The sequence below is a fragment of the Quercus robur genome, chromosome 7 (genome assembly GCF_932294415.1).
Source record: "Quercus robur chromosome 7, dhQueRobu3.1, whole genome shotgun sequence".
NCBI classification, from domain to species: domain Eukaryota; kingdom Viridiplantae; phylum Streptophyta; class Magnoliopsida; order Fagales; family Fagaceae; genus Quercus; species Quercus robur.
The window spans coordinates 10,090,934-10,106,399 of NC_065540.1; the positions used below are offsets into that span (position 1 = coordinate 10,090,934).

The following is a 15,466-nucleotide window of genomic DNA, read 5'->3' on the forward strand; positions in this document are numbered from 1 at the left end:
GGCCTCGACAACTTCAAAGACAAGTAGTTGTTAGATAACTACTGGTGACTAGTCCCAGTGCCGTAAGTTTACAGTTCATATTTGATATTTCTCTTTCGGCAGCAGCAACACTAGTTGCCAAGGATTAGGACAACATAGGTGTACAATAATTATTGAGTTAGATTGTTTGGTATACATGCACTCGGAAAAAAAAGTCAACGTTAGTTTAGAAACATTTTATGAAAAAATACTAAAACAATTAAATTTTCTTTTTACGATTGTTTATATTTTCCATAAAAATTATGTCAAAATTTTTCTAAAATGGTTTATTAACAATTGTCCTAAAAATACCCGTTAATATAACTCAAAAACTAATGTTGCAACCATCGCAATTTAACACACTCATAAATTATGAATTTTTTTTATTATATATGAATAGCACTACTCGATCTGAAATCAATTGGGTCTCTTCTCATTTGTAACCTGGGCTAGCCCATCAGCTAGAAAGCCACAATTGCTAAAAATCTTATGCCTAATTTCATTAAGATTGATCCTAGAACCTTACCTTTACAGGCTAATATGTTCAAAGAATTCTTTGAGGTTTTGGCTTCAATACTGACATATTGGTCCACCCTGACCTTATCTTTTACTTCAGGTTCACCTGGACAGCTACCAAATTGGTTCGCCTTATCAATAGTAGCGAAAAAATCAATCAGATTCAGAGCACTGCTAGAAGCACAATAATCAAGATCCCCAAATTTCTGTTCAATGTCAGATCCACGCATTGATTTTTTGCTTTCTTTCTATTTTATATCCAGAAAAAGAGATTCAGCTGCTTCACAATCTTTTTTTTTTTTTTTGAGAGGAGCTGCTTCACAATCTGACATTGAATAAAAGGGGAAAGAAAAAGAATTTTAGAGCACATTAGTATTATAATAACCTACTTCCACCATGTTACCTTTTATATTGTTAAAATAATTTATTCTAGATCAAATTCTAAAACTAAAACTAAAGTTTAAAAAATATATGATTTAAAAAAAAGTTTTAAAAAATGACCATTTATTTTTAATAATCTGTTATGAGTTTTTATTGATAAGAACTTAGATATTACAATTTTTTTAAATATCAAAATATTTTTAAAAAAATATCAAAATATCAAATATATATATTACAATTTTAAAAACTTAATTGTGGACTTTTTTTTTTTTTTTTTTTTTGAGAACTACTTAAATGTGGACCTTCATTTGACAAAATCTTGACCACACATTCATACCACCTGAATTCGTTTCTGAAGTACCAAGTGGTTCGGCTGAATTTATGTCAAAAAGATATTTTAGTTTGCAAATCTCCACTTTTTTTTCCTTTTTGGGATGCACCCACTTGGGTTTTGTGTCCAACCAAAAAAAAAAAAAAAAACTTGTGTCCAATAAAAAAAAAAAAAAAAAACTTGTGTCATAGGTTTACTATCAGTTATATTACAAAGAAAATATCAAAATTTTGCATTTTAAAAATATCAATCTAAAAACTCAAAATTTTTTGCATCTTCATTTTATGCATTACAAATTCTCTTGGTCTTCGGCAGTTGGGGTGGATCAAAACAAGTGCATCCATAATTGGAGTGTACACCAAAAAGGTATCCAATTGTAAAAGGGATTTATTAAAGACATATGTTAATAAACTATTTTAGAAAAAAATTTATGAAAAAATTATTAATTTTTTTTTTACAGTTTTTTTAATTCCCCATAAAAAATTTTCAAAAATGATTGATAATGTGTACCCCTAAACCCCTGTAAAAAAAGAAGAAGTAAAGGACACAACTGCACAAAAAAAATGAAAAAAAGCAAATGAAAAAGGCTACAAGGGCTTAAATTACAAAAGATAAGTGGCTTAAATAATAAAAAATTGTAACTACAGGGGCTTCTGACAAAATAATATCTCTTGCGCATGATGTCCGTTCGAATTTTTTCGACCGTTGGGCCCAAGCACACAAGGTAACCGTTATATTCAAAAAAACCAAGAGAGAGAAACAAAAAAAAAAAAAAAAAAAAAAAAACTCCCATACCGTTGCATCGCTCTCACTTTACAGTTTTTTCTTCAAATCCAAAACCCCACAAACAAAAACTGCGGAAAAAACAGAGCAAAAGCAAACCCCACTGATCAATCAATGGGTTGTGCTTCTTCAAAACTGTTCAGAAAAGAACTCAAGCGAGAGTTATTTTTCAACAATGGCGGCGGAGAGTCTTTGAACCACGTTGTGTCTCTCACTTCGAGCACCTATGGGGTTCTCAACTTGGACAATGAGAAACCCATCAAAGAGTGTGTCTCAGAGACCAAGAAATTGCAGAGATCTCCTCCTCCTCATCCTCCTCGTTCTCGTCGTGAAGAGCCAGAGGTTATTAATGCTTGGGAACTCATGGAAGGTCTTGAAGAAGAAGGAATACCCATTCCAAAGAAGAGCCCGAAACCCCGGGTTTTTCTTCGTGGGTTTACTGATTTTGATTCCAGGCTAAGTCCAGCGAAGTTCTCTGGTTCTCCTAAGAAAGCGATGAGATTTTCTGGGAAAGAGAATAAAGGAAGGGTTAGTTTGTTTCGGTCTGATTGTAGCCCTAAAAGGATTCTGAAAAGTAAGAATTTTTCTGAGAATTCTTGTAAGGCGGTGTTGAATTTCAGTTATCCGGTGAAAGGGTCTCCGATTGGGGCTAAGAAAGTAGAGTCTCCCGGGAGTGACTTGGGGTATTTGTCGAGGAGGCAGAGTTATAGTCCTCTTTTTGATCCAGAACTCGTTGAAAATTATGAGAGAGAATTGTCTGAAGAGGAAGAACAAATCAAGAGGATGGTTTCTCCCAATGCAAAATTGCGTAGAGCAAGGAATACCCAAGTATTGGAGTCTAGTCTTCTTCATTCTTTTGTGATGAAGTGCCCTCCGGGTGGTGAAAACGCGGTTGTTATATACACAACAACATTGAGAGGGATCAGGAAGACTTTTGAAGACTGCAACAAAGTCCGGTCCATCATTGAATCATATTGTATTCAGGTGTTGGAGAGGGATATATCGATGGATTCGGGGCTGAAGGAGGAACTGAGGGGACTAATGGGGACAAAGGATGTGAGGGTTCCACTTGTGTTTGTGAAGGGAAGGTTGATTGGTGGAGTTGATGAGGTGGTGAAGTTGGAAGAGGAAGGGAAATTGAGTACATTATTTGATGGGATTCCAAGGGCTCTTGGTGGATGTGAAGGTTGTGCTGGTGTGAGATTTGTGATGTGCATGAATTGTAGTGGAAGTTGTAAGGTTTTGGATGTGGAGCAAAAGAAGATGGTGAGGTGTGGTGGGTGCAATGAGAATGGGTTGATTCAGTGCCCTATATGTTGTTAATATTTAATTCAACCATAATCTTGGGTTGATTTGGGTATTTGGGTTAGCCCTTGGTTCATTAACCACCCTTTGGATGTGAAGGATAGCTTGAAGATGGTCTTTTGGGTAACCCTTTGGATGTGAAGGATAGCTTGAAGATGGTCTTTTGGGTAATGGGGTTCTAAAGTGGGTTTTAGGCCTCTTCTTTATGCTGATGTTTTGATTTGGTAATGCTTGCTTGTATTACTGATATTTGCTTTTTTTTATTTGACTGATGTAGTTCAACATTCTTACACTCGTGATGAACTTTATGGAGACTTTTTTTTATAAGTTCTTGTAACTGATTTTTATATTGATATTGATTTTGGGGGTGTTTGAATTCTAGAAGTGAGTTGCTGTACTGATTTTAAGCATTTGATATGTGAATGTTTAATGTGATAAATATACCTTATCTCTATAGTATGAGAATGTGTTCCATTCTGATAATTTTGATAGGAGGCTTGTTAATTTTGATCTTGCTATATGTCAAAGTTGATTCACTGCCAAGTTTTGCTAAGTTATCATCATCAACGGTTTTCACCCTTCAAATGGTTAACTCAGTTGTATAGAAATAGCAGAAATCATCAAGTTTTATAGGAAAGGTTGGTTTAACTGCATTACTAATCTTGAGGTTTTAACTAGTCACTCTCACCATTTTTGCAAGCTAATACCAGACTCTTTTCTTTCTTTCTTTCTTTATTTTTTTATTATTTTCATTTTATATAAACCGGGCTATTTTAAGTTTTTAACTTCCTTTACGTATATCATATACCGTTCAATAGTTTTTTTTTTTTTTTTGATAATACCGTTCAATTAGTTGTTATATATAAAAAGAAAAAATAAACTGAAAAGTACTCAAATTTTTTGACCATTTGAAAAATCAAGCACATTAGGCACCACCGTAAATCTGTAATATCAACTCCAGAAGGATTTACATTGGAAATAAATTTTGGGATCATTGCAAGGAGTAATTGATGGATTTTTGCACAGTCATCATTTTTGGAAAAAAAAATGTGAATTTGTAGTATCTTTGCATTACTTTTTTTACAAGACAAAGATAATCAATTGACTCCAATTGGAGGGTAATTGAGATTGTAATAAGGAGCAACTGGTGGATATTTGCAAGTTACCCGTCTCTGAAGCAATTTTTCTAGTTGAAACAGATCCACATATTGGTAACAAAGAAAATCAACCGTGTCATCCTCACCAAAAATTATACACCAAGCCTGGATCAAGTGCTAAGTCAGGATTTAAATGTCCTGATCCAAAGTCAAATGGTGATGCATCATTTCCTTTCAATGATTGAATTATACCTCCTGTACTATCTCTAATTACAACGGTTTAAAAAAAAAAAAAAATGTAAAACCATGTAAGCTTTAAATGAAAAACCAATTAATCATGAATATTTAAAAAATGATAGAGCTAACACAACTAGCAGATCAGAAAAATAATTCATAAGTGTAACCAACATTATGAAAAGAAAAAGAACTTAAAAGCATGACAACCACAACTCTATAAAGAGCGTAAGTACTATACTCCAATGTATATGATTTTTTATATGTAGGTCACGACTCATGAAAAAGGGAGAAATAATATCAGTAACCTATTGTCATAATTGCTGATTTTATTGCAGCAGGACTCCAATCTCTATGAATGGATTTTATGGTTGCTGCAATACCAGCAGCATGAGGACAAACCATAGATGTACCCAAATCCATTTCAAAGAAAATCGCATCAGCATTTTCACCATTTTGAGGATGGTAAGCTGCCAAAATATTGACCCCTGGTGCAGTAATGTCAGGCTGCAAACACAATTTCAGAAATATAAACATCATATTATAAAAGCATTGATATGATGAAGTCTTGAGTAATACATATTTTGCATCATAAACATTAGAAAAATAATAATAATAATAATAATAAGATTCTTGTTAAATAATGGAGGAGGAAATGCCTGCTTTAATGATGTCAGGAGATAATGAACTAGATCCTTTTGAAGAGAAGATAACCATTCTCGGATTAGGTTTTAACCTTGTTCTTATTGAATAAAAAGCTTGCAACCGGACTACTGCAATTATCACAAATACTGTCAAATTACATATTTTTACACTATATAGTTCAACCCAAAAACCAAAGAAAGACCCATGAATTTAGGCATATAATACTCACTTTGTGCTACACATTTATCTGTCGGCTTCACCTTTCTTAATTATTATCATGGTAGGAACTGCAAAATTGTATATCATATCAGTTCCTATACCTGGAGATATGAGGACCATCCCAGCACCTCTTTGTTCTGTTACTACTTCTGATTTCTCACATACTTTTTCATCCCATGATTCCAAATTATGCACACCACAATCTTTTTACTGATCAGATGAGATCGAGTGTATCTTTACAATAGCTAAAATAGAAAGCAAATTAAGTTAATTAAGATATATGTAAGACTAATGAATTAATAAGTGTACCGGAACATACCTAGTGACATACTTTACTCACATTGCTACCTGATTAAAATCCCCAAAAGCTGCTACTACAATTTCATAATAACCTCTTAGTTCATAATATAAGTTACTTATATCCATAACCTTGAAAATTTTTTCCCCAGTTTAATCAAGACTATAATTTTTAAACTATTTGATAAGATATTGCCTACCCTCAATACTCAACATAGTAATAGAACATTAGCTAGTTCATACCTGCAGTTCTCTTCTATTTCCAAGACACAAATTAGCAAAAGCTTTCTCGATTAATTGTACTTGCTGCAACTATCAAAAACCAAGGAGCTGCATTCACAACACTTCCAGCAGCTCCAACATTGCCAGCAGAAGCAGAAACAAAAACTTCATTTATAAAAGCATTGAGAGCTCCAATTGAAAAAGCAATCTTCTAAATAGTTTTGTGGTGGACCACTGGGACCAAGAGACATAGTAATGATTTTAACACCATCATCAATTGCATCCCATAAGCTTTATGAATGTCAGAACATGTACACTAGTTAATTGTTATGCCAACAAACTTTGTACACACCTAATCGAGTAAGAGGTGCCCCACCTCTGCTGTGTGGCTCTTCCATCCTTGTACATTCACCAAATTCACTTCTGATCACACATCTTTGGATGCTGTATGAGTGTCATGGCCAAAATCATTGCAGGGGGATCGATAAACAGTTCCAAATGATTAAGGAGGGCCAATTTGGTCCAAAAATCCATCATGATAGAATTGAGACCCAGTTAATTTACTGCAAGCATTACACATACAAAATTGTGAAGTGTCAAAACATTATTGATAAAAGAACAAAAGGTGTAGATTGATATATTATAAGGAATGCTGATTTTTTAAATAAGTATCTAAAAGAAAAGTAAATAAGTCAAATGAATTATTGTCTAATTTCATTCCAAGGCATAACTTGTACCGTGACCAGAAGTAAAGCTTGAAATAAACCTTCTGAGCACAACAAATTTTATTACATAAACCAAACAAATTGATAAGTCAACTTTTAAATATAAAAACAAAAAAGTAATTCAAAAATGTACTTATTATGCTATTAATGTGATACCAATCATATTCATTATCACGTCAATCTGTAAGTATTTTATGGTCAAATTTATAGTAGATTTAGAGTTTATCAAACCTTTTACCCGTTACAATTGGATTCCTTGAATTCATAGCCTGTGACACAACATCCTCTAAAATTCTCTGGCACAAGCCCTAAGTGAATAGAAACTCAAGCCCCAGTTAAAATTCCAGACACCTGTAGATTAAAAACTAGTATCTAACATTTTACTAATTGATTAGTATACACTAAAAATGCATGAGAAAGGAGAGACTTACCACTATCTAAATGGCCAACCATGACACCGTGCCTGTTATCTTTGCTGAAGAATGAAACTACGATTTCTCATAAATTCCATGACCTTGTTGTGTGAAGATGATGAACAGTATCCTCAACAACAGATGCAATTGATTCATGTTCTGTACAATGAACGCAAAATTATAAATACCCAAAAAAAAAATGTATACTAAATGCAAAAAAATTACTATCAGAATCATATATCGCCAAATTTCACATACTTGATATCCTGTCAGCTTGTTCTGGTCCTCTGAAACTCTCAAGCATTGTTGTCCATAAGTACAATACGATACGTATCATATCTTGTGTAAAAAGTTTCATATTGTATTAGCGTATCGTAAGTGCTCATGAATCGTACGATACTGTGTGTGAATCGTATAAATTGTATCGTATCGTAAAATTGTACGTATCATATGATACATAGACAAATGCTTTAAAATGAGTTTTTTTGTTAAAATTTGTACTTTTATTTGAATCTAACAAGTTGTTAGACTTGTTTTAAATACAAAATTATTAGGTAATTTAATTAAACCTAATAAAATAACATATTCATAAGTTTTTTTTTTTTCTTTTTTCTTTCTTTCTTCTACAAAATTTGGACTGCACAATACACACTTACACTTTACTTTAATATTTAAATATTTATTTTCTATACTATGAATAAGATATTAATTGAAAATATAATTATTTTTATTTTTTTCATTATTATAAGTCCAAGAAACTAGAATGCCAAGAAGATTGTTTTTTTTTTTATTATTAAAATAAAAAGAACAAGAAGAGATAGTAAATATTAATGACGATGAAGAAAATTTTAATGAATAAATAAATTTGCAAAATGATAAACGTGATGATAGCATTGACTTAGATGGGGTTGATTAATTAGCCAATAGGATGAAAATAAATTAATTTTTGGGTCATTTGTAATATATTATCACTTTTGAATTTAAGCAATTTGAATGTGTATATTATAAACACGTTCTAGTTTGATTTTTTAGTTAGCTTGTTAAATATTATTACATAAGTGATGAATAAATTAGTCATTAGCTAAATATATTCAAAATTTATAATGAATATACCCTTTATATATGTATATCTATAATTTTTTTATAAATTTTATTAAGTATTTGTGTATCTTACGATACACGATACGATATGATACATAATACTAAAAAAAAAAAAAATCAACTCACGATACGATTCACGTTTACTAGCTCTCAAGCGTAATGATACACTTGCTCTTTGAGCTGCATCAACACTGAAAATAAAATATGAATACTATAAATATTAGGAACCAACATAAAATTTTTCCACACATAAATTTTTAGATTAAATTAGAGATTTCCTTCCAACAAATGAAGAAGGCATTTCATGGTTGGAATTGATCACCCTATCAGTGTCTGGATATGAATGTGCACAATGTAATGCTTGACTATATAAAAGCATATCCAAATAGTGACATAACTCATAATTGTTACTTTCATTTTTAAATAATATAAACAGCAAGCAAAAAAAAAAAACACTATAGTGTCATAAATCATAATACCTTGTGAGTAACATGTGGTCCTTGAACTGTACTTGAAGCAAGTGTGACAAATGAACAATAGATGAGAACACTAGAAATTTTCATCTTCATTTCTGAACTCATACACACACCACACTCTATCAAGTTATTGCAAAGTTTAAAAATATATAATTTCTTAAATAGGCCAGTTTTTGTTAAGTAAGGACTTTAGGTTTATCTGTCAGACACAAGTTTGTTTTGAAAATTGAAATTTAGCTCATAATCTTTATCAGGTAAGTATTTTACACTTTATCCTATTAAGCATATATAGTGTTAAAAACTTGAAACCACATGTAAATTTACATCCTTTTTATAAAAAAAAAAAAAAAAAAAAATAAAAAATTATGTCTTTCTTTGTTAATTATCTGATTTTAAAATTTGGTTAAAACCGCATGTTAAATCATCTGGTAATTTTAAATTATGTCTATCTATTTTAATTATCTTTTTTTTAAATTACCTATTTTTACAAATGAAGGTCTCTATTTATCAAATTCTCTTGTATACAATTAGAAGGCTTTAAGGAATATAGACCAATTGAGAGCCAAGGGCCAAAAAAAAAAGTACATTTGAATGCTTTAAGATCCCATTTTCAATGTCTGATTCTCTATATTCTGGAGTGAGAAGACAATAGACTCAAAAAGTTATTCCTAATTGATATTTTTGTTTAATTCACTTCTTCTACCTAGCATTTTATTGTGTCATAAAGTCTGAAAGATGCTCAAATCATTAAAATTAAATTATAAACCTAATAAACATAAATGGTTTTATTTTTATAAAGAAATTAAATGGTTAATATACAGCAATGCTATCCACGTATCAAATTTTATACCAAAGAAAAATACTAGACCTACGAACTATTTTACGGACCGTTAATATCGTGAGTGATTATTAATAAGTAAAAAACCATAAAGAACTTGAACCTTGGCTTATGACCCCCTCAATCTCTTAATAACTTATATTTGTAAAGCGACGCTAAGGGCGTCCGATAAAAACCTTCTAAAAAGTGAATAAAATGCTCACCATCAGGTGAGAGCCACGTTACATTTGTATGATATTGGAGCCAATCATTGGTGCACCTGTACTGAAAAACTGTGGAAACCGTTACACCTGATTCCTACCCTAACCGCACGTGTTGCGACCATGAGTTCCACATATAGCAGTGTTAACTGTGTAAGTCTAAGCCCAAGAACTTTCTCTCTCTATCTCTGTGTCCAAAGCTAAAAAGCCTCTAAGCACAGTATAGCTTCTCAGTACTATGGCTGGCAAAAGGAGAAGAAAGCTCAAATCGTAAGCTGTTATTTTTTGTTTTTTTTTTTTAATATTAAGTCAAATTGAATTGTAATTTATCTTTTTCCTTAGCACAATTTACTTGCTTAAATGAACTGGTTTTAGGGTTTTAGCTTTTAGGGGTTAATTCAGTTGGGGTTTATGATGGAATACCAATGTGTTTTTTACACAATTGAGAGCTTGAATTGTTGGTATTTGGAGTCAAGTTTGAAACTTTTGATGGTTTTGTGAAATGGGTTTTAGACTTTTAGTGTGTGGCTGTGAAATGGTTCAAGGGTTTTACGTCTTGAACCAATCAGAGTCATAAAAAGTGAAGGAAGCTGAAATCTGATGCAGGAAAGAAGCTTGAATGGGCTCTGATACCAATTAGAATTCTAGATGAGATCTTGAAGAATTATTGAAAAAGGTTCTATGTTTAAGGGTTTAGCCGTTTAGGGTAATGAAAATATGGGATTTTGAATATGTTTGATGGCTTTTTGGTATTAAAACAATGAATAGAATGTGTAATGAAGAAAGATAAAGCAATAGGCAATCACACCCTCAAAGCTTTAAATTAGTTGCTGGAATTTTATTGAAATCAATCTCAATAAACCAGCAACTTTCTAAACTAAAACTTAGTACTAAGACTTAATAATAATTAAGGTAACCTATTAAAGGTGCCAAGGAGCCCCACATCAAAATTAGACTACAAATCTTGAATCTTTTGGTATTTAATCTTGTTTTTCCTCAAACTGTTTACTGATCACATCAATATTTTAATTTTTTTTTTAATTTGCATTTAATGTTTTAGATTAAGTCAAATTGAATTGTAATTATATTCTTTTCTTATTATTGTTATTTTAAAGAGTTTACTTGCTTCTAGTTAGGGTTGCATGAAATGGTGTTAGGGTTGTAGGGGTTAATTCAGTTGGGATTTATATACTAATGTCTTATTACAACAATTATGAATTTGAATTGTTGATATTTGGAGTCAAGTTTAAAAATTTTGAAGGTTTTATCAAATGGTTAATGGGTTTTGATCTTTGGCAATGAAATGGTTCTGGGGTTTTACATCTTGGATCAATTAGAGTCAATTGAAAACTTTAATAGATTTTTCATTAGACTTTTAATCTGTGGCTATATTAAAGTGATTGATTTGTGCTTATGATCTAATATAGTAATCTGTGGCTATATTAAGTATCATAATTTTTTTTATTTTAATCTAATATAGAATGCTTTATTTTAGATGAGAGATGAAGGCATGTTATAGAATTAAAAAGAAAATAAAGTTAGGCAAGTTCAAATTATGTAGATAGCTTTGAATTGATGGTTTTGCTTCTTTTTACTGTATTTTAGGCTAAATCTGGATTATGTTTAGTGTATATATTGGTGTGGGGTAATCTGATAACATTATGGTTTCTTGTGGTTATTTTTCTCATATTGTAAGTGGTTTATGTGCATATCAAGTTCATTAGCTGTGCTAGAATGGTCAACATATATTAGTGTGGTGATTTTCTAGTCAGTATCTAGTAATACTGTTCTTACTGTTTTTATATGACATTATAGTTTTTTCCTCTCAATCTCAACCACTGATGGAGAGGCCACACTACATTCAATCCAACCTGGATCATTGCGAAGAAATGAGATTCAGATATGTATATAATGTGGATTCACTGGACTGTCTCCTCTGTTGTAACATTTTGGGGGGCTCTTTAGTCTCAGCATATAATTTTTTTTTTTTTTTGATAAGTAATAAGTTTTATTGCTATCAAAAAAGGGACACCCTAGTACACAGAGTTTCAGCATATAAATTTTAGCTGGAGTTCAAATCTCTGTCTCGCATTACATTTCTTTCAGCATTTTGTTGTTCATTATGGTGCATTTCGAGCGCATTAATTGGCTTTGTTCGACATTTTTGTACTAGTACTTATCAGGAGTTTAATATTTATGTATAGGTTAGCGGAAACAATCAGCGGGAATAAAAGAATTGCAACGAAGGAAAAGAGAGAAAAATTGGAGCTGCAGACTTGGTCTGACCTTCCTACAGAACTTCTGGAAGTGATTGTGTCCCGTCTAACCCTAGAGGACAATGTGCGTGCCTCTGTTGTTTGCAAAAGATGGCACTCAGTTGCAATTTCTGTCCGTGTAGTAAATCAATCACCATGGCTTATGTACTTCCCAAAATATGGTAACTTGTATGAATTCTATGACCCTTCACTACGCAAGACCCATTCTATTGAGTTACCTGAGTTGAATGGGACCAGGGTTTGTTACACTAAAGATGGTTGGTTATTGCTGTATAGACCTAGATCCCATCGAATGTTCTTCTTTAACCCCTTTAGTCATGAAGTGATTAAACTGCCAAGGTTTGAGTTGACTTATCAGATTGTTGCCTTCTCTTGTGCACCAACATCTAGCAACTGTATGCTTTTTACAGTTAAGCATGTCAGTCCCACAATCGTTGCTATTAGCACCTGTCATCCTGGGGCAACAGAGTGGGTTACTGTTAATTACCCAAATCGCTTGCCCTTTGTTAGTAGTATTTGGAATAAGCTTGTTTTCTGCAATGGACTGTTTTATTGTTTGAGTCTCACTGGTTGGCTAGGGGTGTTTGACCCACTGGAACATACTTGGAGTGTCCTTTCTGTGCCTCCACCCAAATGCCCCGATAATTTTTTCGCCAAAAATTGGTGGAAGGGCAAGTTTATGGCTGAGCATAAAGGAGAAATTTTAGTTATTTACACTTGTTCTAGTGAAAACCCCATTATTTTTAAGCTGGACCGGACAAAAATGATATGGGAAGAAATGAAAGCCCTTGATGGTGTCACACTTTTTGCGAGTTTCTTGTCCTCTCATTCCAGAACTGACCTTTCTGGACTAATGAGAAACAGTGTCTATTTCCCTAAAGTCCGTTTCTATGGAAAGCGTTGCATATCATACTCTCTTGACAATTGTAGATACTATCCACGGAAGCAGTGTCATGACTGGGGAGAACAAGATCCTTTTGAAAACATCTGGATTGAACCACCCCAAGGCTTCTTGAGCTTCACTGAAGAAATCTAGTTTCTCAAGTATGTTCTAGTTAAGCATTGATTATATGTTTAGTTATAACTCAATTTAATAGAATGCTAATTCGCTACGAATTTCTGTATAAGTAGTTGCCTAGAAAATATTTGTTATACTTTTTAGAAGAATTCATGCCGGATTCTGTTTTCTTTTCATCATAAGTGTATCAGATGTAAAATTGTGCCAAATAGTGTGTAATATTTATTTTTACTTTCAGTTCTTAAAATTTCTATATAGATAATTTCAGAATCTTTACTTACACATTGACTTTCAGTATTTGGTAGTTTCTCTGAAATCTTTGCCTCTTGAGACTTTTCATGATATCCAAAGTGGGTAATATAGTCAGTTTACTCCCATAATCTCCTTTTCATCACCAATAAGATTTTCTTTTCTTTTCTTTTCTTTTATTTATATAGTAAATAATTTTATTCCAAAAAAACTACCTCATGAACAGTACAAAGCACCACAAGATAGTCTAAAGAAAACTTACTCTGTGAAAGTAGGATGTTAATACTACTATATTTGTTTTTTTATTTTCACAAGGTATGTCCTGTATATGGCTCTGTTTTACGGTACCTGTCCTTATGGTCTCTTATAACAAGTAAATTTCATTTAGTTTATTTAAAATTGAAAAACCGTTTATTTTAAGCAGATAACCAAGAAAACAATATATCTTTCCTCATATTGGCTTGTTCAAAGTCTTCATTTTGTGCCCCTATTTTGGGCTTTTTGTATAAGTTCTGCTCAGGGAAAGAAAAGAGCCAAGCTCATGCTTTCTCATGGCGCCAGAAGCTACAGAATGCAAACCCCTGCATAATCAATTATCTTTTAGTTTACGTTGTTTAATCCAAAATGAATTTTATCCCTTGTTCAGGTTCAACTCATTCTTTGTCTTGTTATACAAGACATTCATATTCATCCAAGTGAAAGTCCTTTAACTTGAATCACCTTCTGACCTTGAACATGATTTACATCATTAAAGCTGCACTTGCTTATTCAATTTTTAACTTGACACCAATAAAATATTAAGAAATGTGTCTCAATGTTTGTCAAACTTCAGGCACTAAATAGTTTCACATACTTCTTGATATCCATTTTCTTCTCCTTTATTATGTTTCTAATCTTGTTGATGAGGATTAGCAATGATTTTTTTTTAGTTATTGTAATAAGTTTGTCCAAACATGGTGAGTGAATTTGCACTGTGTGGAATAAAAGTTCTAGTGATCCTTGAATGCAATCACCCTTAGGGTTCCTGATATTCAAGATTAATTGCAAATACAGGAACTTTAAGATATGTCACTGAATGAAGATCGGTTATGTTATTTCTCCATTTCTTTTTTGTTATTGCTTTCACTGTTGCTACCTTATGAAGTGGGAAGCATGCTATTTCGCTTGTTGAATACAATTAGATGCATTGGCAACTCCATATGAGATAGAATAACATTTTGCACGCTTATTTTTTTCAGACTTCTTGAGATAGCTTATGGTTCATGGTATAACTGCTGCTTTGTACAATTGCACGCACCAAAGTTCATGAAATTTCAAGATTTTGAAAAAATTATCAGTACCATGGTGCACCCGTAAGCTTTTAATAGGGATGGCCAAGTATGTTTTAGAGCGTATATGTTTTCTGTCAAATTGTGGTTATATTTCATCCATTTCTATGATTGGGACTGTTTTGTTGATGTATGAAGTTCGAGCTCTATTGTTTTTCACCAAGAGGATAGTTCAAAAGCTGCACGGAATGTGAAGACTAACCATTTCTTCAACTCATTTTGTTATTCAGAATTTTCAAGAAAAGGTATGATTTGAGGGTTGTCTCTGAGGTTGCAAGGAAGTTTGTTTGTTTACAAGCAAAATTTTTCCATCTTAAACCGCAGATTGGATTCAAGGAGCATGCCAAAAGGCTGCCTGGAAATTAGCATGATTAGAAGTACAAGTGCATCATTAATGACAGATCAGAAACAATTATTCATGTAAATGTTGCAAGCTCCGAGATTAGTCAGATTACCAATTGAAAATGACTTGTGTGTCGGGATGGCACCGGTTATAATCCAACATGATTCAATCTGTATATTGTTCTCGAGTCTTGGCCATGGAATTCTATTGAATTAGGTTTTCAACACGATATTGAACCATCTTTATTCCATTGAAACCTTCTTATTCTTTTTTTTTTGATAAACTATTCCATTGAAACCTGGTTTCTCATAACATTTGCGCAAATTTGTCCAAAAATCTGAGATGCCTATGCCAGAAGAGAGTTTATTTATTTGCCTTAAAATTTAGATCTTGATTTCTCCCATCTCAATCTGCATCTGGCCACTAGGTCAGAATAAATCACAAAACCCAG

The 15,466-nt window shown here is 32.5% G+C and overlaps 2 protein-coding genes and 1 long non-coding RNA gene across 5 annotated transcripts; 2 read left to right on the forward strand and 1 right to left on the reverse strand.

Annotated features, from left to right (window-relative positions):
- The first annotated feature begins 2,026 nt into the window (after positions 1–2,026).
- Positions 2,027–3,718, forward strand: LOC126692146 (uncharacterized). Its single transcript, XM_050387642.1, has one exon. It carries the CDS (start codon positions 2,144–2,146, stop codon positions 3,350–3,352), a length of 1,209 nt encoding a protein of 402 aa, XP_050243599.1. The 5' UTR covers positions 2,027–2,143; the 3' UTR covers positions 3,353–3,718.
- Positions 3,719–5,321: 1,603 nt separating this feature from the next.
- On the reverse strand, positions 5,322–6,253 carry LOC126690828 (uncharacterized). The gene is made up of 4 exons (XR_007644745.1): positions 6,070–6,253; positions 5,849–5,903; positions 5,540–5,774; positions 5,322–5,438 (listed from the first exon to the last, which is right to left on the reverse strand). It is a non-coding gene; the product is annotated as an uncharacterized LOC126690828 (long non-coding RNA).
- Positions 6,254–9,904: 3,651 nt separating this feature from the next.
- On the forward strand, positions 9,905–15,409 carry LOC126692148 (F-box/kelch-repeat protein At1g57790-like). Of its 3 annotated transcripts, none has more exons than XM_050387648.1 (3): positions 9,905–10,071; positions 12,006–13,121; positions 14,903–15,409. In XM_050387648.1, exons 1-2 carry the CDS (start codon positions 10,040–10,042, stop codon positions 13,111–13,113), a joined length of 1,140 nt encoding a protein of 379 aa, XP_050243605.1. In that variant the 5' UTR covers positions 9,905–10,039; the 3' UTR covers positions 13,114–13,121; positions 14,903–15,409. The 3 variants fall into 3 exon arrangements, with proteins under 3 accessions (XP_050243605.1, XP_050243606.1, XP_050243604.1); XM_050387649.1 differs by lacking the exon at positions 14,903–15,409 and adding an exon at positions 14,583–14,874; XM_050387647.1 differs by lacking the exon at positions 14,903–15,409 and having other exon boundaries at positions 12,006–13,332.
- The last annotated feature ends 57 nt before the right edge of the window (positions 15,410–15,466 follow it).

What these genes read in the sequence shown, in the direction of transcription:
- LOC126692146 (XM_050387642.1), top strand. Translation starts at nt 2,144, where the DNA reads ATGGGTTGTGCTTCTTCAAAACTGTTCAGAAAAGAACTCAAGCGAGAG.
- LOC126692148 (XM_050387648.1), top strand. Translation starts at nt 10,040, where the DNA reads ATGGCTGGCAAAAGGAGAAGAAAGCTCAAATC. An exon ending in AGGAGAAGAAAGCTCAAATC is followed by an intron (nt 10,072 to 12,005) that starts GTAAGCTGTTAT and finishes ATTTATGTATAG; the next exon opens with GTTAGCGGAAACAATCAGCG.